At 38.9% G+C, this 24,293-nt stretch overlaps 1 protein-coding gene across 1 annotated transcript in view; it reads right to left on the bottom strand.

Moving 5' to 3' along the window:
• HS3ST5 (heparan sulfate (glucosamine) 3-O-sulfotransferase 5) overlaps window positions 1-4,832 on the bottom strand; it is a 6,451-nt gene extending 1,619 nt beyond the window's left edge. Inside the window, 2 exon segments of the mRNA XM_008945712.1 lie at window positions 1-138; window positions 4,726-4,832. The exon segment at window positions 1-138 is cut by the window's left edge and continues 16 nt beyond it. Of these exon segments, the coding sequence (XP_008943960.1) occupies window positions 1-138; window positions 4,726-4,832 (245 nt within the window).
• Window positions 4,833-24,293: the final 19,461 nt, after the last annotated feature.

A 24,293-nucleotide genomic window follows, 5' to 3' on the forward strand; every position in this document is an offset into this window, starting at 1 on the left:
AGTTGTATTTGTTCCTTGGTGGCATTGCCCTTCCGAAATTCATGGAGCAGCCCTCGCTTGAACTGCAGAGCTCGCAGTGGGATTTCATCCTGGCTACGAGGTCCAAATCGACCGTCAATGGGGCAGAGGGGCTGCAGTCTGCAAGCAAATCGAGAGGGATTTGTTAACAGAGGATATATCTTAAGGCAAGTTTTCTATATAAAGCACTCGCGCTAGGAAACCTTTTGCAATGCAACGTAGTGTGCCCATCTTTCAACTTCTACTTTATTCTGTCAGTAATTAAATTGTTTGCAAATTGTTTGATCATTTATTATGGTATTTTGCTGTGATTTAGCTGCGCAAGTCCTACCTCCACTCTTCTGCTGTTTGCAAGCATAGGCACTAGGATTATTGTTCTTGGGCCTTCTTGAACCTTGCCTCACCTCCTCCTTATTTTGTGATTGCTTTGGAAATTTTTAAAGCATTTTAAGATGAATTTTATTTGTTAATTTTGATCTGAAAATCCAGTTCACTTAAAAATCATCTCTTTCTAACACTTTTCCTATTCTAGCCTGAATTCTTTCCTGTGCTTCCCATTGTGTTGGCTTTATTAGCTTCTGATCCAGAGTTGGTCTATTTAGTGAAGAGGAGCAAAAGGCTACCAGCTTTCTAGGCATCATATTCCAATGTTTTTCCTCCTCTTTAGAAGATGCCTGGTGTTTTCCCTGTGAATCAGAAAGACCAAGGTTCTGAATCAGACATTCTTAGCAAGGCACAGAAAAAACAGCAAGAAAAGTTTTTAGAAATACTTTTCTTGCATCGTTATATCAATTATGTTCTTACCATCATTTATGTATCCTCCCACTGAACCTCATTTTGTGCCTATTTCTTCTTTTGCCCCTGCATTTTTGTGGTGTTCTTTTATATTGACCTGCAATAGTTTAATGCATTTTCAGCTTTTCTAAAATTTCCTTCTTGTATTTGATGTCACTGAGTGCAAGAGATTATTGACTTATAAAAATTGTTAAAATTTTGCTACTACAGAACTCTGAATAACCCCTCACCTCATCAAGACTTTGGTCATAATACAGGTCAACATTTCACAGGAGATGAAATTGGTGTGTAGAGAGCTTCCAAACTCCTACAGAAAAATATAATTTAGAATTCTTCGGAGCTACGCTCTCCAAAATTAATGAGATGTAAGAACAAAGTTTTACTGGGCAATTTTAATATGAGTTAGCTGTGCATATATATTAGGATATGATTTTTAAATTCCACGGCCACATGCTATTATTTTTCACAGGACCCCTGCCTCAGTGAGTATACCAGATGGACAATGCTCATTAATAGCTGTTTAGGTATTCAGTATTTATTCTGGTTTCCCAGCATGTGGCCCCTCCCTCATTTACTGCATATTATTCAAACTCTGCTTTCAGGACAGAATTATTTATTTCTTTATAGCTTTTCCATCCATCACTGCTTGTTGGAGTCTCTAATTTGACACTGATGCTAGGACAATGGATGATTTGGATAAAGCAAGTTTGATCCCCCTGTCTGACCCGCTAGCTATTTCCTTGATTATCCACATGCTGAGAGATATAGCCTGTCCAGACAGAGCAGGAGAAACAACCCAGATGACATTGCTGAGTACACAGGAGCTCTAGCTAAGTCCTGAAGACTAATTAGAAGGGGCGATGAGAAGTGAGTTCCTGTTGTTATTTCTTTCAAGTTCCTAGTCACTTCTTTTCCTTTGCTCTCTGCCCCTGCTGAATAAGAGTCTGACTTAATCGCAAAGGCTGAAGCAGGGCAACACTGATGCAAACCTGCAAGTAAATAAAAACCCAACAAAATAAGCAGAAAACACTGTTTTAACTAGGCAGTGGTACAATTTGGTCAGAATATGGCATGGCTGGTAAGACAGTCTTTCTACAGCAGCGAGGTGTCAGTTAAAAGCCTAAGAAACAGAAGCTGCAATTGCTATCTCCGTCCTTCTCTTCCATCTCCTTTTGTGTATTTATTTGTTTTCAAGCAATAAGGATTTCACAACAGCAGTTCCAGACCCATTCCAACTAATTTTATCTCTTTTGCTCAAAAAGGGAGTTAGCACTGCCTTCAGTGTAACATAACAGCTTGTCAAACATGGTAGTTTCCTTTAAAAGTAAATAATTACTCAAGATATCCTCTAGCCTAAGGGAAAAGATTGGATCTTGTTAAAAGTCCACCCTCAATACTTTACATTTCAGGTTTCTCACTCTTTCCCCTTTCTTCTCCTCTCTCTAAACAATAAAAAAATATCCTTTGAAAGATCTTGGCAGTGATGGTATTAAACACAGTCAGATCTTGGTAGTTGAATCCCCAGATGCAACTATTTACTGTTCTATCACATCATGCTAATATTTTTGATTCTCTGAGTAATTTTTTCCCCTTTAAAATAACAGTCCTTTGCAAAGAAAGAGTATATAACGTTTATTATATCACTTAAGTTCCTCTTCCAAAATAGGCAATTTCTCAAACCTCTAAAGTAAAACTCCACAAATATTCTTCTTGAGAAAATCCACTGTAAACAATTCATCTCAGGGAACAGTATTTTTGACAAATTTCAAAACAGCTAAAATAAGGCTGGGCAATCATGACACATATCAGTGCTATGTCTCCTAATGCAGAATACTTGTTAATTTTCTTAGTGGCAACAGATTATAAACCTGGTTCCAGCAGAAGCAGTTCAGAGCATGGAAATCAGGTGCAGAGGCTCCTCATAATGCCAATGAGGGAGTCAGGAAACTCAAAGAGTGATCCAGATCTCAAAACTGACAGGCATAGAATCTGAGCTTCCACATGTGGAGCAGCTCCATGCACTCAGGATCTGAAGGACGGTGGCCTTCCCTTGAGAGAAGTGCTCAGTTTATCACACATTATGACTCAAGGAATTAGATAAACCAGTGGCAATTTTCCTTTGGGCCTAAAATAACTCAAAACATTCCCACTGAAGAGCCTAATCTGAGGCTATTAAACACGGGCCATCCCCAGCTCTCTTGTTCAAATTAGATCACCATAAATTAAGCATAAATTAATCTTGTTTTTTCTTGAAATGGGCTTCTTCCTGAACAATTATTTATTCTAAATTCTACTGAAGCCACTCAGAGTCCTTTTACTGTGGACAGACTCATGAAGTTTGGATTGTTCCTTAGTGCTGAGGAAGAGGAATGCTCCCAGTTAATTCATCTGTGTCACATCATATCTAGTGCTTCTTTCTCTCTCTGTGTTTCATAACAAGTCCAAGTAAAGGACTGCTTTTCAGCAGTGTGGCATTTTTCACACTAGGTAAAGCAAGAGAAAGAAACTGAATTTTACTGCCATTGACAATGTTATATATGAAACTGGTGGAATTCCCTGCCACAGGAGGTCACCAAGTCAAATACTGTGGCGAGATAATTTTATAGTCATCAGTAAATTCTGTAGATGTGCAAGCATAGAAAACAGCATAAGGTTAATTAGATTTCATGCCTCTGAGTATAAAATACACTTTTGCAGGGACTAGTACGGATTTCTGACTCCATTTACAGAATCACATTAGTCTCAGTGAAGTTTTCACCTCTGAAGCATCAGAGATGCTTTGACTACCAGGGGAAAGAGATATAAATTCTGGGGATTAATTTGCAATTCACTTGGTCCTAGCTGAGTACATGGTCTCCCTGTTCTTCTGGAGTGGATTTATGCCATTGAAGAAGGCGTCCAGTGATCTCAGATGGAGCTCAAAATTACCTAGCAACGAACACTAGGTAGCTCTCTTTTCAATTCACTTTCCATGCGCTACATTTTCACACAGCATTGGGTCACAATTTTGAACCCAACTGGTATTTACCATCGTTTAAAAAGAGGACACTAATAGAGCGTTAGCACTGGCAATCTGTCTACCAGCTTCTGGAAATGTTGAAGGTTTTTGTTTGTTTGTTTGTTTGTTTGTTTGTTTTTCCAATCCTGTCTTTGTGTAGCATCTGTCAGAGCAATCCCAGGCCATTTTGAAGGTGATAGAAACAGCAGTGTCAGTGCAGGTAGCACTACTGTTGCACTGTCAATAAACAGTCAAAAAGTCTGGTCAGAAGTGACAAATACTCTTTGATTTTCTCTGCTGGGTTCCCTACTGCTCTCCAGGAACTCACTTGCAGAGAAAACCCACTTATTTAGCATATTCAGCTCCAGAAAATACTGGCTAATTAACATAGTTAAAATTCTCAAACCCTGAAGCAATCTTTCAAGTGAAATAGTATTCAAAACTTAACGAGCTACTCTGCAGGCTCATACTTAATTTTAACTACCACTATAGCACATTAATTGCTTGCTCATAAATTTAGAAAAGATGATGTATAAATACATCATAACTGTTTTGCTGAAACTGGAGGTCAACACACAGATACACACAGACAAAAATGTGCTGCTGTAATGACATTTTTACTGGATGCTGTTTTATTTCTTCTCTGAAAACAAGAGTCAATGTGCTTAGAATACAAATGGACAGACAGAAGTACTTCAGCAGAGATGACCTGAAACTCTCTTTTCTTACTCTCTTCTCAAAAGGGGAAAAACACAATGAAAACCACTACTAGACTAGACAGTCTTTCTGTCTTTCTATATATGAGTAGGCAGTAAAAAAAAATAATCTAAAAAAAGAAAAAAGAACACCCTTGAAGCAAAACCTCAGACAGCCTTAGCTCATTTACAATTGAGAGCAACTACTTAATGACTTACCTATCCAAGCTCCCAACTCTGGCAACTAGATATAGGAGACTTCCAATAGCAAGGCTGCCTAGCACAAAGAGCTTCTGTCTCAGCAACGCCTGCTGTTTGAATAGCATGGCCCTCCATCAATCTTCAGGACTTCTTCAGTCTGCAGAGACAAGAACACATAAAACACTCATCAAAAAGCAATTCACAGGGCAATGTTTAATCAGTCGTTGCAAGTGATTAAGCCACACCTGAAAAACATTTTCAAACCGCAAAATAAGAAGTTAAAATTTATTTTGCTATTTTTTTGGGGGGGTTGCTTTTTTATGTCCCACATGGTAACATCAGGCAATGTATCTGGGTGATAATTCTGGAAGTGACAGCTCAGATACACCCACCATTACTAGGGCTGTCTGATAGCCTTACCTTGGGTCTTCATTGTGTAGAGGCTTGTATTGTAATAAGATCCCTCTTAGGTAAATAAGTTTAGACTTTGAGCCCTTCAGAATCAGTCTGGGCTAGATTTCAAAAGATATTTAAATGCTCTGCTGCCAAGTGAGACAATAGTAATCAGGAATTTGGCTTGCAACACAGGGTACATGGGCACATTTACTTTCTCAATTATTATTAGAGTGTAAGCTGGAAAGAAATCTAACTGTGTTATTTTCTGATCTGTGTCAGCAAGCCCATCATGACAGACCTGAGAAGCATGTAGCTGGGGTGGGTACAGTAATGTTTTGACACCAGTGTGTCCTGTTAGCTCTCCCTGTGCTGGGTATCAGCTTGGGCTGTTCTGTGGAGAACCTCTTAAGCACTTCATCTGCCTGACACCAGCTTTGTCTGTCACCTCAAGACCTGATGCGACACAGACTGGCATCCCTGAACTAAGCATACCTATAGTCCCAGATTTCAGTAACACCAAAGTGCAGACTTAAATTTCCTTCTCTGATGTTCTCCAGAGACCATCACAAATGAGCTTTGCTTCAAATACTTTAGATATAAGGTAGGAAGGAGTCAAAAGATGTGACCTTGTGCCAAGAAGTTTCTACTAGAAAAACCAGGAGGCCCCTAGGTAAGGTAGAAGGAGGTGGTAAGTAAAACTGTTTTATTTTAGCTTGACTCTTCCCTAGGCATGAGGTTTGTGTTCAGGACAGCAGACCTGTTTAGAAGGCTCAGAGCTGCATGCCTTATACCTTCTTACAACCGAGGATAAAGGTCAGGTCCTCCTTTCAGAGGAGCACCAGAGGTGACATGGCTATTCACTCTCTACCAATCCTGGGCTTTCTTATAGGTATACAGAAGACCCAAGTCCAAATCCTCCAACTGGCTCAGGGGATGTAAAACCATCATCTACCTTCCAAATGAAATTTGATTGGCTTGATACAAAAAGCATAATCACCTGAACTACTCATCCATAGTCTCACTGCCTCTCTGTTACTGCTCCATTACTAGCAAAGCTCCTTTTGAAGTTCACTTCCTTCTTTCTCAACCTTAGGATTTGCATCAGGAAAGACTGGGATAGATTATTATAAGCATGTAACTATACTCTGAAGCATAATAGGTAGTGAGAGTGAAAAGTTTGACTGGCCACTGCTACAGTAGAACCTGCAAATGTTTCTTTGTCCAGCCCATACTGTTAAATTTTTGGCCTAGAAAGCTCTCATGAGACTCCAGGACACATTTTGGGAGCTATAACAAGCCAGGGACCATTCCCAATAGACAGCATACATGCAGCCTCCCTGCCTTTGTGCTGGCTGAGTTTAGTGGTATGGATTCAGGTCGCTCTGTACTGGTTGTCTTCAAGGGTGGTAGAATAGTCACTTCCAAGCACATTTATTTTATTCCCATAAAGAAAGCCTTTTTAAGACCAGCTCATCATTTCTTGATAAAAGAGACATGCAACAGTGAAGTGCTGAGTCTGACTGAGCCTGTAGCACACTTTTGGTGTGCTAATAATAATAGAAACTACTTATACAGACAGGTCAAAGCTCGGGATAACCTATCATAAAAGAAAACCTATCATACAGAGTATGCTGCTTTTTACATTGGGGAAAAAAACTCTATAGCAAGAATTCTTAGATAAGATTCTTATTGTGGTAAGAATTATATAAAACACAGAATAAAAGGAGTTTACAATGTAAATACAGAGAGAGAGGAAGTGTTATCATCCTTTAAAAAATAAATGAGGCGATGAGGTACAGAGAGATTAAGTGATTTGCTCAAGGTCACAGAGAAAGCCTGTAGCACCACTGGGATTCAGTATGAAATGTCCAAATTTCCATCTAGTGCCTTAACTACATGGTAAACTTTTGCCTTTTTTTTGTAGTATACTTCTTCTTAGCATAGAATAATAAACATAAACATGACAAATAAATGAGGAACTCTGGACATTGAGCAAGGCAGAAACCACATAGCTGAAGCTTAATTAGTAAGAAAAATGCACATTCTATCTTTGTTGACATGCTACTGCTAGTTATCAAGTTATTTAATTAAAAAAGAGGAAACAAGAGATGATGATAGCAAATTTTTATAGGTTTCCAGTTTTAAATGTTTCAGTGCTGCTCTATCATTTCAGCATTACAATTGGTTCTGAACATATCTCTCAGAAAGCATACACATATTCAGCCCTCTGTACATAAAACTAAAGCGCTGTCCACATGTTCTCCCTTGCAGAGGCTCTTGGACCCCCAGTTAAGTCCTATCTGCAGGCCTCACTAAGGCTGCGGAGGTCATCAGGTGATAATGAAATCAAATTACTTGCAAGCTGTTTCCTGAAATAGATTCCACAAGGTCTCGTGTCCTCAATATTAATGTTTGCAATAAGATTCAATGCAAAACATCCATCTCAACCCAAACAAACAAACAAACAAAACAAAACCCCAAACCCAAGCCTGTTCTGTTTGCTCAGTGCTTGCATGTACCTGAGTACACAAAACTTTTCCACAGAATGACTAAACACCCACTAGAAATGCAAATAAAACATTATTTACTTGCTTATTTAATTTTTGTTATCACTTTCAGCACCTAATTTAAAATCCATGGAAGGAGTTTTACTCCAGAAAGGTTGTGGCCTCTATTACACCTTCCTCAGATAGTAGGTCTTTTTCCTGAAAAAAAAAAATGTAGAGAAATAGAATCTTGGCTTCAGAAAAGGCTACATCTTTCAGTGGATGTACTGAGATTGTGCTACGTGACAGAGGAGAGGACCGAAGAGACATTTCTATTTAAGTCACGGAGCTAATACAACCAGAATGTGATTAAGGTGAAGGTCCCTAAGGCAGAAATGTTGCTGGAGACTCACATGGCAACACTTAAATGAAGGGGAAATAAGAAACGAATAGGAAGAAATGAAAATTTTGGGACTTATAATAAGCTGCACAAAATTTTCTATAAGGAACATCTACTTTTAAACTTAAGAAGCTGGAAGGCAAGATAAAATGTAATCCAAAGTGACAAGATTTTAGCAGTTATTTGAGGTAAATAAGGGTGTTCTTAATAAAATTTTGTTCTCTGTTAGGGATGACAGTCGAACTGGCACACAAGCTACTAACCAGTAGGAGGAGGGTTAAGAAAGCCACAGGTAGAACTTTCCCAGTAGCTGGATGCTGAATGTGGAACCTCCCACCAAAAGAGATGACAGTATACTGTTGCATATCTCCAGTGTTCTTAGATCAGAAATATCCATTATGAACAAATTTATAGTTAAATATATATAGTTAAATATACATATGAGAAAAGTCTCTTCCTGGCCATCCAAGAAAGTCACAGTGCACAAAGAACACCACAAAGAATTCACAATATGGAATGTGCAATTTCTAGAAATGAAAGTGTGTTCAACATTCATGTAGAGAAAAAAAAATGTTCTTTGTGATTTCAGATGCACAGCTGATCTAACTTGTCAGATTGACATGGTAAAGTTAAATAAAGAAGCTTAATTTAGCACTAGAAAGTATCCATATCAGGATATTGATGTGAATGCCTCACCTAACCGCATTCCCCACGTTCCCATCCTTGCCACTGAGAGGACTGGGCTTAGTGAGTGAATTGGCAAGAGAAGACAACACAACTATGTAGAACTCTGATGATAATACAAATTGAAAAACACATGGACCGTTCCTGACAAGATCAAGTGATCATGGATAAAGGAAGATATTGCATGTGCTGGTCAAATAATGTGAATTTTTGGTGAACTTTTGTAAAAATAAGTTTTATTCAGTTTAGGTCAAAGTCAAATGGCTAGGGGAAAACAGAAAAAAGCACACCAATAATGATGGTATCACTGATAAAAGTCTGAATTTGATAACATCACAAATTGCACTGAAGCACTGAAAACAGAAGCTGTTGTTATAATCATCTATTCCAAATAAACAGACAATGAGAGAAGGTACTTGCCAGGAACTTGTTGAAAATTATCAGAGGGAAAATTCTGGACACATGGAGTAGAGATGAGAACATGCTATTTATAAATGAATAGCATGTGGTTAATTATGGCAAGAAGTGTAAGAAAGAAAGGCAGCATATAATCGCTTGGTAAACAGACTGAAGAGATACAGTCTTGATAGAGTGATGTGATTAATCAAATTGAAGTACAAACCACAGGCAAATGTGCACAAAGGAGGCTGAAAAAAAAATGATAAATAGGAGGGCTTTTTTTTAGTTGAATTTATCAATCAGTCAGCATAGTTCTTTTTTTAAATTTTTATTTATTTTGCACACCAGCAGGGGTCATCTGTTGATCAACAAATGTTTGTCTCCATACACTGTGAAAAGTCTTTGAGTTTATGTGGGATTTAGATACAGTGACTGAGAAAATAAGTCAGGGAGCTGATCAGCTGGCTTGTTTGCATTTCTCTTGATTTTGCATTATGTTTCTTAAAAGTTAACTACAGCTTCTTGCATTTGCCACTGTAAGTTAAATTCACACAATTCAAGCACTTAGATTTTTTTTCTGGGGTAGGGAATCTTTGAGAAAGGAGGGAATCATCTCCCAAATTTTGTGCATCATCTCCTCAGTTCATCGTTTCTTCATGGTCTGGCTGGAATAGATGGTCATACTCCTGCTCATTCTTTAGCCTCCTCCAGGTCCTCCCCTTCCCTTTGTACTGTCTCATCACTGATGAAGGCCTGGGGCAGTGGTAAGGAAATGACACAGTTCTGCTGTACTTTTTCCCCAGTACCCTTGACTTCAGTGGCTTAATTGCAAAAGTACTACTGCACCATGTGGACTGTATTAAAGAACTAGAATAATCGAGATAAAGTAGAACATTATTTTTCATTCGAAAAAGGATTTTTCATTCCTAATAGCATCGAATATCCTAAGAACAGACAAAATTCTTCCCCTTTTTGACACAGTAAAATGAAATGGGTAATGGGAACTGAAAGCTTTGAAAACAGTATTTTTCTGAGGGAATGGCAATGTGCTGAGCCTGCAGAAATGGAATTTGGATTTTTTTAAAAATTTTGTTTAATGATTCATATTTTTAATATCAAAGAGAAAATTAATTCTTATGAGTGATTGCAGTGCTTCAATTTTTTTCTCTCTAGCAGAAGAGTGAGATGAGATGAAATAAGATTAATGCACACTTGCTTGATTCAGGTCATGAAGGAAGAACAGGAGATATGCTCACAACGTGGAACAAGTTCACGAATTCAGTTAAATGTCTCTGTGCACTAAATGTACTTTTCTCGTCGTGACTCATATTGACTGAAATGGTGAAGAAGAAAATTTCAGCAAAGCTGGTGAAAACCAGTTAATGATACATACAAACTTCAACATAAAAATTTCCTATAATCTTATGCCACAGCTGTGACAATAACTTTAAAATATCTTTTTTTTTGTCTGCCATTGTAGAATTTTGACATGACTGCCTTTAAGCTGCCCTTGAAGGCAGTTCTTTGTGTAAAGAAGTGGTAAGAACTTTTCTCCAGAAAGGCTTCTTTACTCTGGTAGACCATCCACAAAACCAGCATCTGTATGTGGATACTAGATAAGAAAACTTAACATTCATTTCACAGGATTTAGCACACTATCGTAACCCCAAATCCCTCACGGCTGGCATGGGTGGTACACTCAGATAACTGGCTTCTCTTGAACTTATAGAGAGTGGTAATGGCTATTTATTTAATCCACTGCCCACAGGACATTTAACTCCAGACACCCTGAAGACTCATCTATCCATAGTTTTACCACCTCTAGGAAGCTGCTGTGTCAAGGGACAACAGTACAGAAGGCCAGAACCAGCTCTTTATCACATTCCTTTCTCAGCCTGACCCCTTCTGTTTTTTTGCATCTCACTGAAAGACACTGAGCAAGATGCTGTTGGGAAGAGTGAAAACTCCAAAGCTCATTATTGTCTTTGCAGTGCTCTGTGCCAAACAGATCTGCTGCCAGATTATCAGAGTAGTTATGAATCTCAGACGCTTTGATGCCCTTGAGGTCTCAGACACATCTGCTTAGGAATACTGCCTTATTGCATCTGAGCTGGCAAGGCAGGCAGCCACATTCTGCTGAATGATGACGAGGTTGCCACGATCCACACTTAGTACAGTGCTTCAGGAATGCTTCCAAGCACATAGATCTTAATAGGACTTCATTAGTCCAAAATATAGATGCCTGTCTCCTTGCCAGCATACTGAGTATATTACCCTGCACTGTTCTTCATAGAGCACAAGATTAATCTGATAGGGTTGGCCCTTTTCTTTGAATTAATGGTGTTTCCCCAGCTACTTCTCTCCTTTTCTTCTGAAATGATCACCTTCCTTTTCTGCTCCATTTCTCAGGAATGGTGGAGCTGATGACACTAGGATAGAAACCCTGTGGAGCTGCAATTCTGACTGTCGAAAGTTTATAACAGATACTAATTTCAGACTCTTCAAAAGAGAATACCAGCCTCATTTCTTCCAGATTCCATTACAAGAGCTGCAACCAAAAACAGCAATAGAAAAGGAAAAATGAGATTGAGGAGCAAAATGCAGAGAAATCTAAGAGAAGGGAGGAATGACTGCAAAAGTAAAGAGAAATCATAAAGGAAGGTCAATACTACTGTCATGTTAAGAGTAAGCAGCTTGTTTTTCAGTTCTGGGAAAGACTTAAACATGAAGATTATGAGTCTTCAGAGAGAAGATAAGCAGGTAGATATCCAGAGCTTTCTTCCTCTTCTGGCCTTCATTTAGAATCCAGTCTTTGTCATGAAGAGTTTCACTGGACTGAGTAGGATACGAAATCAGGGAGATATTGCATAATGTAATTCAGCATGAAATAAAATTACATCTTTTCATATACTTGTAATTTTAAAATGCTCTTTTCCACTACTTTGAGTCGTGCTTGTAGACTTTTTTTTTTTTTTTTCCCCTGGAAAAAGTTGCCCTTCCCGAAATGATTGTTTGAAGGTTCTTTAATTAACTAAAACTGACAGAAAATTTAAGTTAATTCTCCTCCTAGCTATTATGGTAGCAAAACCTAGATGGCCTCTTGCAGCTCCTTAAGCTGTTTCCTGTGATTTTCCTTTAGAAAAGTAGCAAAATGAACTTAAATGTAAAATATTTCATAGCAAAATATACTTAAATGTAAAATATTTCTAGGAATCAAAAGCATCGATGGGAAAACTTAACAGCAAAAATTAACCAAGCTGCAAATATAGTTTGCTGGTACACTGCACTTACAATAAAAAATAACTAGGTACATTTTTGCTCATGGCTTTTACTCTCCAGTGAGAACAAATTCCAATGTATGAGATATTGCAACTACCCACCCCTCTATGCATATATGGACATGTTATAAAAGAATAATTTGGATGAGTCTGAACATTTTTTTGCAGCCTAATCTTAATCTTTGCTTCTCAGGCCAGATACATTGGCCTAGCTATACTGATGCCAACCGTCAAGCTGTGTGTGTTGCAGTAATACCTACTGCCTGCACAGCTGTATCTTGCTCTGGCTGCTAAACCGGAGCAGTGATAAAAGTCCTTTTTCCTGTTGTCAATGCAAATGACTGTGGAGATGATACTCCAAATACAAAATACTGCAAGACACCTAAGTATGCTGACATCTTCTTCAGCTTCTGTGACTCTGTGATCTACTTCATATTCAGTCTCAGCTTCCCCTGAGTGTCCTGTGGAACAGGCCATTCTCTCTTGCCCACTTGCTTATCTTTATATAGAACACTTGCTCATCAGTTTTCTCTTGTCCAAGTTCATATTCTAGACTGACCCATCACTAATAAAAAGACATCACACTGTCTAATATGGAGCACCTACATAGGTTCTGGATCAATAACATCTCTGTCTTTTACTCAGACCCTTAATACTCAGCTCAGGCTACCCTCTGAAATCTCATATGCAGGCTAAATTTCATAACTTCTTTCTGCATAAATGTCCTAAAGATACAGTCTGTTACATGCCTATATGTATAAAATTTTCCCATAGGTTCCTTTTACCATTTTATCCTAACTACTGCAGTGGTCTTTTCTCCTTGACCTTGACCAATATAACTGTGCTTCATTCACATGCATTCTGAACAGCTCTACAAAGAGCATTCTTCCAGCCTGTCTCTGGCTGTGCCACATCTGTGTAGGCACCCTTTTATTACCTTCCTACTTTCTCTGTCATACCTTTCTATATATTTCTTTGTCTGGGTATTTCATGGGGTTTCTACCGGGGAAATAGGGACGAAGGGATTTTAAAAACTTGAAGCCAAAGACCACTCATTTATTTTCCAGAATGCAAAGTCTAGATGCTTCCCCTGTAAGCCCTGACCACAAGGCTTCTCTAAGTAGTGCTGCTCATTTTAATGTGGAATTCTAAGTGAAAATATGAATGCCAGTTTAACCAGGAACTTTTTACAATGCTTTCATGAAAGAGGGAGACGTGAAAATTTCTCTGAAAATTAAAGAGCTGTGATTTTCTGCTGTGCATGTGTTTTAAAGGTCAATATTACACTGCCATATGGGCCTGAGTGACAGCTCACAGCCCCCATCTGGGTGCAAAAGAAAGGGAAAGCAAGGAGAGACAGCTCATGTCTGCAGCATCCAGGTGCTAGAGAGCTGCACGGTGCCGGAGAGTTCCCCATAAATGAGCTCTCTGCTCACTAAGCAGTCCTTCTTCCCTTGCACAGCCCATTCATCTTCCTCTCTTTGTGCAGTGTGAGCTGTAGAAGTAACTGCCATCTTGGGGTTATATTCACACTCTTACATACACTCAGCTTGGCAAATAGGCCTGCTTCATGGTTTTGAATTAAAAAAAATAGAAAAATAAAAAGTCAGCTGAAATGTCTTTGCACATGCTTTACTGGTGAGCATCTGAGGCAACAAAAAGGGCAGAATAGAGAGGTATGTGCTTCTGATTCTCACTGGCAATCACATCTGAAAAAATTACAGAAGGCATGAGATGCCTTCTGTCTCTGTCTCTTTTAGAGTAACTTTTTAGAGAATACTTTTCAGTGTACTATTCACAGTCTTTACAATGATTTCATGCTAATGCAGCTTGATGGACTTGGAGCTTTCTTTGTGAGTATTTATGACTTAGTATCACTTTCCCAGAGACAGATTCATTTATTATTTTCCCTGACCTATCATAATGACAGTCACCATACAGACTGCCCTTATAGACTGGATATAGACACATTTTGTCTTCATGGTAAAATGCAGAAATGATGCCACTAGAAGAGGCTATCACCTGTCTGCCACAAAGTTAATGGTGAACTAGTGAAAAAAGATAAGAAACAATGGATCTAGCCAGAAGTAAATCTCATGTAATTTATCCAGGAACTTGAAATAACCTTTGGGCTGTCCAGTTCACATTTGGACTGGCCATTAATCAAGGTATCTGTCTGGTTTGGATTTGCTTCTGATGCTCATTTACAGAATCTACATGCTAATACCTTTTGGGATCATGAGCTCGCTGCAGCATCAACACTGACTATTTCATTTAAATATAGAAAACTGTAAAATAGTCTGCACAATTCAAAATACATTGGTTGGGTGAGAATTGCTCTAGACTATTTCAGCGTTTTGTTTAATTGGCTTTGAAATATACAAACCCACCTCCTCATGTTCTAAAGGACCTCCTATTTAAAACAACTGCCATATAAGTATACAATAAAGTTAAATTAATTCTGTTTCTCCATGAAAATGTAGGTGCTAAAGAGTTCTGTTTACAAATTGTGCTGCTACGAGAGTGACTGACATCTTATAAATGTCTCAATAGGTAGAAGAGTTGATCTAATAATGAAAAAAAGAATACTCACAAATAATTTATTTGTCATTTGGTATGGGAAAAGAAAAGTGAATAATTTTTCTGGTCAATATTATTCAATCATCAATAGAACTGGTAGAATAATTTATAAATTTACTTATGAATAATTTACTCATCAGTTGATGGTAGGAGGAAATTAATGAAGTCGACAATATTCGAGTAACACTCAATAAGCTCTCAGAGGCAGGCAGGACAGGCAGGGAGGAGCTGAGGGACAGATCCCTTTTGTCAGCCTTGTGACAGCCTGTGCATGAGCACAGTGGATCTCTAAAGGGCAGCTGCCTTGTAGCAGCTTCTGCAGCTTGCTGGTGGTAGTCACCTTCTTTCCCATCTACCTTCCCAGGACAACAGATCTGCAAAGGTGCCCTAAGAACTCTGTGTGATTTCTTTTTGTCTTTGATGTCTGTGTGAAGCTATTTGGAGATTCCTCATCTGGTGTTCTACGGGCTTCTGCGGTGATCACTCAAGCCAGATCCTGCTCTATCTGACATGTGGCAGCAGAGGCTATGGGTGCCATCACAGCCTTTCAGCAGCTTGAAACCTCTCACACAGCTGAGAAGTCTGCTGTGCTCTGTCTGCGTACTCAAGGTAGGAAGCAGAGGGTTTCCCTCAGAAAGACACGGGAGACTGCTCCCTGTTTCTAGACAGAGTGCAAAAATAAAAATTAGCACTCCGAGGCATCTTAGAGAGAAAAAAAATCTTAATACCTTAAAATATTTGATGTTGAATTCTCACAAGGGCAAATCATCAAACTACCCATATCCACACTAGATTACAAAAGTCAGCTTGTGCACCTGAATTGTGCTGTGCCTGAAATCAAGCAACAAATTGTAGAGTTAATTAAAAATAACCCTTTTGCCCACCATGTCTTTTCAGAATATGATTTCACAGGCTTGTTACTGTGACCATTAAAATAATTTCAAGGTAAATCTTACCTGGATGTAATTTTTAGATTTGTTTAATCTAGTAATATCTTTCCAATGTGACTGTGCGAGGGGAAAGTTTCTTGCTATGTAGTGCATTCAGAAACACCCCACTGCCTTCAGATAGCATCCACTGGTTTGCTCTGAGTTTGCTCTACTGCCACTGAACAAATCTATAACTATGAATCTATAAATCCAGTCTGAATGTTAACTAAGAACTGCAGCTGAACACTTACTGTTAATAAAAATCATCCTGAAATGGCTTTTGTTGTGTTATGATCTCACATTGTAATAGATGCCATAAAAATATAAAGTAGGCATGAGGATGTGAGCAGATTTTTTTTTCTTTTCTGTTTTCAATGTGCTAAGTTTAATAGCAAATATATGTGCAGTCTGGGATGAAAACAGATGCCTTTTATAAATAGACTAAGTGGAAGAATCAGCTGGCTTATGTTCTCTCAGTTGCCACCAGGATTTTCCCAGTCTGTGTTCCTCTGTTAACTATAAACTGTAAGCACTGAAAATCAGAAAATAAGGGAAAGTTTATGAATTGTATATGGTCACAGAGTTTATTAGTGGTCCACGCACATCCTCTTGGGAGTCACTGGAGGAAGAGCTTAGAGCAATTTCCAAATTTTCAAATGGGGTCTCCATTTCTTTATCTCATTCAGCTTTTGATATGGTGCATAAATTATTTACCAGGGCTACCATCATTTTGTTAGCTTGCGTTGTCCTGTGTCACCATGCCTGCAGAATGATATTCATTTTGCATTTCCAATTACTAAACTTAAAAGAAATCAGTTAATTCTTCCTCTATTCAGCTCTCTCATTCCACAGACCAATGTGTAAAGGACTGAGATGTGAACAGAATTTCATCTTGACCCTGAACCCAAATTACTTTTTTTCATCCTGCCATTTCACCAGTAAATGTAACTAAAGTTTATGTAAGAAATATTTCTGTTTTCCTTTCTCTCTCTTTTTTTTTTTTCCCCAGGTGAGAAGATGGGATACGAAATAAATTTTTTCCACACCATAAATTCACTATTAAAGCTTAGTGAATTATGTGCTATGCTGGTTAAGTTCAGAGAAGGATCCTCTTTTATATCCTTTAAGTCTGTCTCCTTGAAGTTAATTTTTTAGGCAGTTCATCGCATAGATTCTGAACTGCAATAGCATCTTAATGAAACAGCTTCTCAATTACTTCACCATAAAGAGTGTGAAGGAGACACTAGTTTTTTTTTCCACTCCAGAACTTACTATATATTCTTTAGCAAATGTTTATTATGATTGATTTCCTCCTGCTTTACTCCTACAACGTGGTTACATCCCTTCCTGCCATGTCTCACCATGGCCACCGACCTGATGTAACTACCAGGTAGCAGGCTATCAGGCAGATTTCCATTAAAAATATATGTATAGGTAGCTTTACATCTAGAACAATGTGCTAATTAGCCTTGAGGAAAACTAACCCCACTGTTTGGTACAAGAGTAGGCTCAATTACACTGGTCCAAAATAACTTGCCCATGTGGCACATCTGTTTCTGCCTCTTCCCAGGCCTCCTTGACTGAGGCCCTCTTCGAAAAGAGAAGGAAGGAGAAGCTCTAGTGGGAGAGGGTTTGTGGACCTTTCTGTCCAGCTGTGCTTTCCTGTATGCAAAGAAAACTCGTTGATATCTGCTTAAAACTCGGCGTCCGTGGGGTGGTAACCATACTGAGCAGCTGGCTGTGAGAGCCTGTGACAGAGCTGCCTGTGCTGCAGAGCGCTGGCGCCTCCCCACCTGAGGGCCCTGTCAGGAGCTCAGGAGAACAATTTGCCTCCTGGCATCTCTGCAACAGGCCCAGCTTTCTGCAAGTGAAGATCACAGCCTAGAAAAAGGAAACAGTACTACAGTATTACCTACAATTATTTTTCTAGTACTGACTATGGATTAATTCACTGATTGCTTTCAAGTAGCACTTTGTCCTACCTGCAGGATCATTGTAATCCTTTGGTCTTTGAAGATGCTCCTCTCATGACTCCATGAACATTCTTGCTGCTAACTAACCACCATATTTTTTTCTAGTGATATCTTATATGGAGATTAATATGCTAATGTTCTGTACTGATTCCTTGGGCAATTCTCACTCTTGAGAGTGGCAGGCACTTTTACTCTTCTAAGAGCATTGTGTTTGATGAAATTCAATGTATTTAGCAGTTCTGTGGGACTGATCACAAACAAGAAGCCAAGCAGGTGGCATGATGTCAGTGGCCACATTGTTATTATCATCAGAATCAGACTTCTGGATAGTGGGGTATGAGATAAGGCTCATCTTACCTCCAAGTTAATGGTCCTAATGCTGTCTATTTAATAGTTGCCTAACAGACTATGCAGTTGTAGAGATGTCTTTATGCTGCATTAGATGAGCTAAGGATGTTGCTACATTCTGGTTAGTAAAACACAGGTATGTAGTAGGTAGAAAAGTACCATGGAGTTGAAGCTCAATATATGCAGAAAAAGTTGATTTCCATTGCAACACCTCCTTCTATTCTTACCATTTGTATTTGTAGGTATATTGCTTTTGCCTCTGAAAGGTGCTGGTTCAGTGCCCTCACCAGCTAAGTCTACCTGCAGAAAATATGCCCAGATTTCATCAGCACCAGTAGTTTTCTCAAACTGGCCCATGTCAGAGGAACCATTATCATGGTCCTCCTGGGAGTCCAGGAGCAAAGTTTTCACACAAAGTACACGTATCCTAGGCAAACAGCGATTCTCTGCTCTGGGGCAACTGCTCTCTGCTGCTCTCTGCTTCTCCACAATTGCCAGTTGGTAGGAAGCCTGTCCCATGGAGAAAGTATTGGATTCATTCCTGGTCTGCCCACGCCCCCAGGCCATCAGGGACAAGCCAAGTAGCTGGTCACTCCTGCTGCCAAGTCCAGCTTAGTAAGACTCAGTGAGAGGGCGTTTCTCTAAACCTAGCCACCTTAAGATCCCTGTGCTATTTATATGTGCAGGTCATGAATCTCTGCATGGATCCTTAGGCTAGTACTACATAATAACTGGCACTAAATATCATTCTGCATAGGTTACACCCAAAGGTGCCATTCCACATCAGTTTTCACAGTGCCCAGCTTCAGGCTTTATTCACACTGCTGTGTGAAGAGCAGGGATGATACAAAAGAAAACAATACTCTGTGTATGTTCACTCCCTTTGTCCTAAATCCTCAGAGCTCTACCAGGATATATTGGAGAAACCAGCTGTAGAACTATGAATGTGTTTGTACCTTTTCATGCACCAGGCAAAAAAATAAAAAATAAAAAATGTCTTTTATCTCTCAGAATGCTAATGTCTTCTTTCCATCCACGAAAATAGCAAATACTTGGTTTGAAATTAAGTTTGTCAGCTGAATATTAATGGAAAGTACTTCTGCAGACTAGTATTTACTCTGCAGTGTAAAGGTTAAAGAAAAATAAAAAAGAAAATAAAGCCATCCACTCAATTGTCTCCTGTCTCCCGTCAGACTGCTCTGCCCAGGGCTGTGATCCTGCTCCTTCTGAGGTCACTGAAGGGGCCAGCCCACACACATGGAGCTTCCCTTGTTATTGCAGCCTCTGTAAAGATATAAATGTTACATAACAAGAGCAGCTGTTAGGCTTATCCCTTGAACAAACAGAAGATAATGCAATTGAGTTTGCTTTTGGCCAGGGAAGGTCTGGCCTAATGCTTTAGATAAAAATGTGGATCAGATTGGTTGACACTGGTTTAATACCTGGAATTCTAGAGCACATGCTAGTCGCTACCTTACCGCATTCCTATACATTCCCCTGCAGTGGGACAGCATCAAAGCCTTGATGGCTGCAACACCCTGACAATGCCACAGCCCTTCCTGCCTGTAGCCATTTGTCAGGTTGCAGCTTGGAAAAGATAAACTCATTCCACTGACAACTTCTTCCTCTGTTTCGTGTAACCATTTTTTCCAATAAAACCTTCCCTTGCCAATTAACAGAAATAATGGATCTGAGATCTTTGCTGTGACTGAGAGTGCTTTGAGCTGTACTAACCATCTGCCTTATAAGAAGGCAGATCTGTTTGAAATTCCTGTGGAAGAACAACACTAATATTATTGCTAATTAATAGTAGACAAGGAGACAAATCCATTCCAAATCAGTTAAATTCAAATCAAAAAACTCAACTCTATTTTCTAATTGATAGCATTTTAAAATCAGTCAGGTTGTGTATGTTTTTCTTCCACAAGACCTAAAAGCTTATGGATACTCATTTTTCTAGTGTGACTGAGACTGAAGCAGAACTGTGGGGAATTTTTTTGTTGTTGTTTATGCTTGGTGTTTTTTTTTTTTTTAATGGAATTGGCTTTTTTAAAAGAAGATCTATTTTAATTAGAATTGTACAGTGAGATTTGTCAAGCTTTGTTCTTCTGGAAGTTTATTATGAAGTTAGGTGGAAAAAAAGATGCTTTATACGTTTACTTTCTCCCAAAGGGTTAGCTGAAGTTAAAATGAACCTCTGTGCCAGCTAGCAGATACAGACCCTATGGGCCTCCTAAATTCCTGCTCAGCAAAGGCTGCTTCACACTGAGAAAAGGAAATATCATTGCCTTTCTTCAGAATGGCAGATTAAGTTTTCCCTGTTTCCCCCTTTCTGGGGATGAGACTCCAACATAACATATACGGATGGTAAGAAGCACACATGTCTGTTTCAGCTTTAAATTAATAACATTGGTACGCCAATCAGATGGGGCACGATGCAGTTGTTAAGCTTGTTCACCCTCACCCCCTCTTGTGTGTTACGCTAATAGATTAATTTAGTGCTTCTGGCTTTTCTCTTGCCCGAGTTTCAGGCAACTGTTCAAGAATAGCAGGTGCCTGTGTTTGGCCATGAACATTGAAAATTAGAAGGAGAGACACTCCACACTGCACCTTGATTCAGACTGTGATACTTAAACTCTTGAGAAGCTGTTATAGTACAACAAACAATATTTGAGTTAAGTCTTTTGATGCTACAGGGGAGAGGTATTGCAAAAGCCTGAGTCTTTGGATTCCTGTGCTCTGTGTAGCTAGGATGGTGTTTCAAAGCCAAGTTAGTAAAGAAAAAATGCAATACAGACCAAGCACTCCATATTATGCAGGACAAATGAAAGAATCCCAAATAATATTGATCACAAATCAGTGGAAATCAATACAATAGGACATGCAATAGTGTTGCAGGTAAACCTGTAGCCATGTGTAGTCTTTGAGAGAACAAATCTGCATTAAACTAGTCATTCATCAGTAAGTTATGACCATCAAAATTATGAGGTTTCAGTATCAGAATATACAAACTCGGGATAAAGCCACACTATATTTTCAGTAAAAAAACAAGTCTACATTTCATTGACACTGAACAATACAATTTACGTCTTGTGCAGAACCAACATCAAATGCTTTGGGACTTACCTAATGGAAAGAATGATTTGCACTGGTATGTAAAATAACAGAGATCTTGCCATTTCCTGGGACCCCAGCCATTTGTCCCTATTTACAAAATATGTTATTTTTTTCTCCTATTATTTCATCATGTTCTCAAAGGACCATTAAAATTGCTGAGGAATTGATATATATTACTTCCTTGCTATTTCCTTCTAAAAATGAGTAAAGAGAGAAACTGTTTTTGGTGCATATTGTGTTCCAGCGTTCCCAATCAGGTGACATCTTTCTGCTGTGAGTTGAAGGCCAAGCTCCCTTGGGACAGTCCAGTGCAGACAGGTCTGTGACTTCAGTGCAGCTCTGAGACCCACCCTCTGGAGCATGCTTTTCCCCTCTGAAAAACATGCCTGACAGTCAATAACTGCTCTTTTCAATCCTTGCTTTTAGAAAAGGTGAGAAACTCATTATATTCTTCTTATATTCTCTGTGTTTTCCTTAACTAAATTATATTTGCCACTGTAAAAGACCCATTGATTAATTTAATAGATATTTTGTTCTTTCTACACATTAATGTCTTAACTTTTTATCTCACTTTCTCGTGCAATCTTCACTTCAGTCTATTTAAGCATTCTGAAAGCTTTATGGCATTTTTTAAACTTAATTCTTTTGTCTCTTGTGTATCAGCCTGGGTAGGGGTGAAATCACACAAGCGCTCAGCAACTACCAGTCACAAACAGGTCCTTTCCCCCCCCCCAGGGTGGTGTCTGGTGCAAAGATGACAAGTGCCAAAAGGATTTGTCACTCAGAAAGCCGACATCAGGACCGCTGGGCTAAGAGATGACTCCAATACCCAACAGGGATGGGTAGGAATTTATATAATTCTCCTCTGTCTTTAGTGGAAAAAAAATTCTGACACCAATTCTTGATTCTCATCTCTCCTCTGGCTAGAGCCTTGGGATGTCAGTCTGGGTGTGAAGTTGCAGTAAATCCTGAGGACTCAGAGGCAACAAGAAGACAACTAATATACCAGTGTGATAATGTGGTGGGTAAAGTGATGGGGTAGGAGAAACAGAGCGTAATGCTTAATGATACAAGTTCTCCTCAGTCAGTGTCCTAAATGTCAAAAGTCTCACTAGACAATTTAATAGAGAAAGCAATCTGGCTTTAGAGCCACATAGTGGAAAGTCACATTCTCCCAGATATTAGTCTTAAATCACAGTCTCACGATGTGCACTGTTTACACTGCACTGACTATCTAGGCTTTTTTACAAATTTTCCATCTGCATACAGCAATTTGCTTGTTTATGTTTAGACATGATTGACATAATTTGACAATCTGGCTTATTACTTTGCTTTGTAACTATGTAAAATGCTGACAATGATTATCCCAGTTGACTGAGGACATGCTTCCTGTGACACGGTAAACAAATGCAGCAAAGGAGGCTTTTTCCAAATGATTGCTCCAGCCCCTAATGAGAATGTTAACTTATTTCATCAGGGCTGCACTGCACCAAGCGTCTGAATGAATCCTTGAGTCACACAGCTCCATATCTTGAGACTAGGGTACAGTAGCTAGAACTGTACGCAGTCAGATTTTTCTCCCATCTTTAGCTGCATGCTGCATTATAAGGAACCCATTCATTATACTGCCCGTAAAGAGACATTTCTTTGAAAAAGAAAGTATTTCTGAGATTTGGTTTCAAAACCTACCAAACCCCTTAGAGGACTGCTTCTTCCTATAAATCAGTGCCTGTTAATGGAAAGAACCTGATGAAAGAATGAGTAACGACAGGTAAAAAAATAACAATAAATCAACCTGCTCATTAACCTGCTTGCACAGTAAATTCTCTGTGCTCTGAAGGCCGGGATTTGAGACAATTCCTCTAAATCAAAGAATACTTATGAATCTCGTTCTCCAGCTTCCTTCCATAAGTTATGTTTGGGTAGTCAATGACCATTTGCAGGGGATGTTTTTCACGTGTTCGCAAACCTTGGCAATGATTTATTTGGAGAAAATAACACATGGTGTTCCCAGGGGAAAAAATCATTACCTTAGTTTTGGTGCATCTAATTACAATAAGTCTCTATCATGTTCACCATCTACCCTAATTATCTGGGGAATTGGCAGTGTTTAACAATGAAGGAAAGAGCGCTCCAGTGTCCAATTAAGGTTTTCTTTGAGGATTAATAAATCATGTCTCATAAGCTGCACTGACCCAGAGGTGTTAATCTTCACCTTATCACTCTAATCTTAAAGCAAAATTATGCAGATCAAGAGCAGCAGCATGGTTAATTGTTCCATTAGGCTGACGAAGTCTTTATGCCTATATCCAAGACTACACTATTTGCAAAACATCTCTACATGCTCTGCTGTAGAGCGGAAAAAAAAAACAGTGAAAAGATTGCCACAGCTATTTGACGCAGATGACCAGGAGCTTGGACTTTACTCCATACTTCACTGTTTTGATGTTACTGTGCTGCATTCATACACTAGAGCAAGGCACTGAGAAGAATATAAACAGTCAGAGTTTTTAGCACATCTAAATGGAGTTGCAAAAGGAAATAAATCATGTAGTCAATAATGGAAAGAAGACTTAACAGTTATCTGTCCTGTAAACAGTATCCTTGATTAGAAGGCATAAGCAATACTGTTTTATTTAAGGGAAAGAATACAGATCTTTCACTGGGAAGAGTTTTTCTTATTTAAAAGCCTACAGTAATCATGGAGAGCATGGCAAATTGAGTTAAAATATGCTCTTTAGCAGTACAATAAATTAGAAATCACATTTTAACTGTGTTCCCAGTCTATTTGTATTTGCTTTTGTTTCTGAGTAATCAGGCAGGTTAAATTCTTTTAGCACAAACATTCACAAAAAGTACCGAGCTCACATTAAAAATCCATTTCATAACCATTGTTTTTTAAACAGTTCCTCCTCCTAATCTGAGTTAAGCAGGAAAGGAAATGGGAATTGATATGTTTCAGGTCAAGGATCACATACTTGTGTGTTACTGAATAA

This window comes from Merops nubicus, unplaced genomic scaffold (genome assembly GCF_000691845.1).
Source record: "Merops nubicus isolate BGI_N331 unplaced genomic scaffold, ASM69184v1 scaffold26258, whole genome shotgun sequence".
Classification (NCBI taxonomy): Eukaryota; Metazoa; Chordata; class Aves; order Coraciiformes; family Meropidae; genus Merops; species Merops nubicus.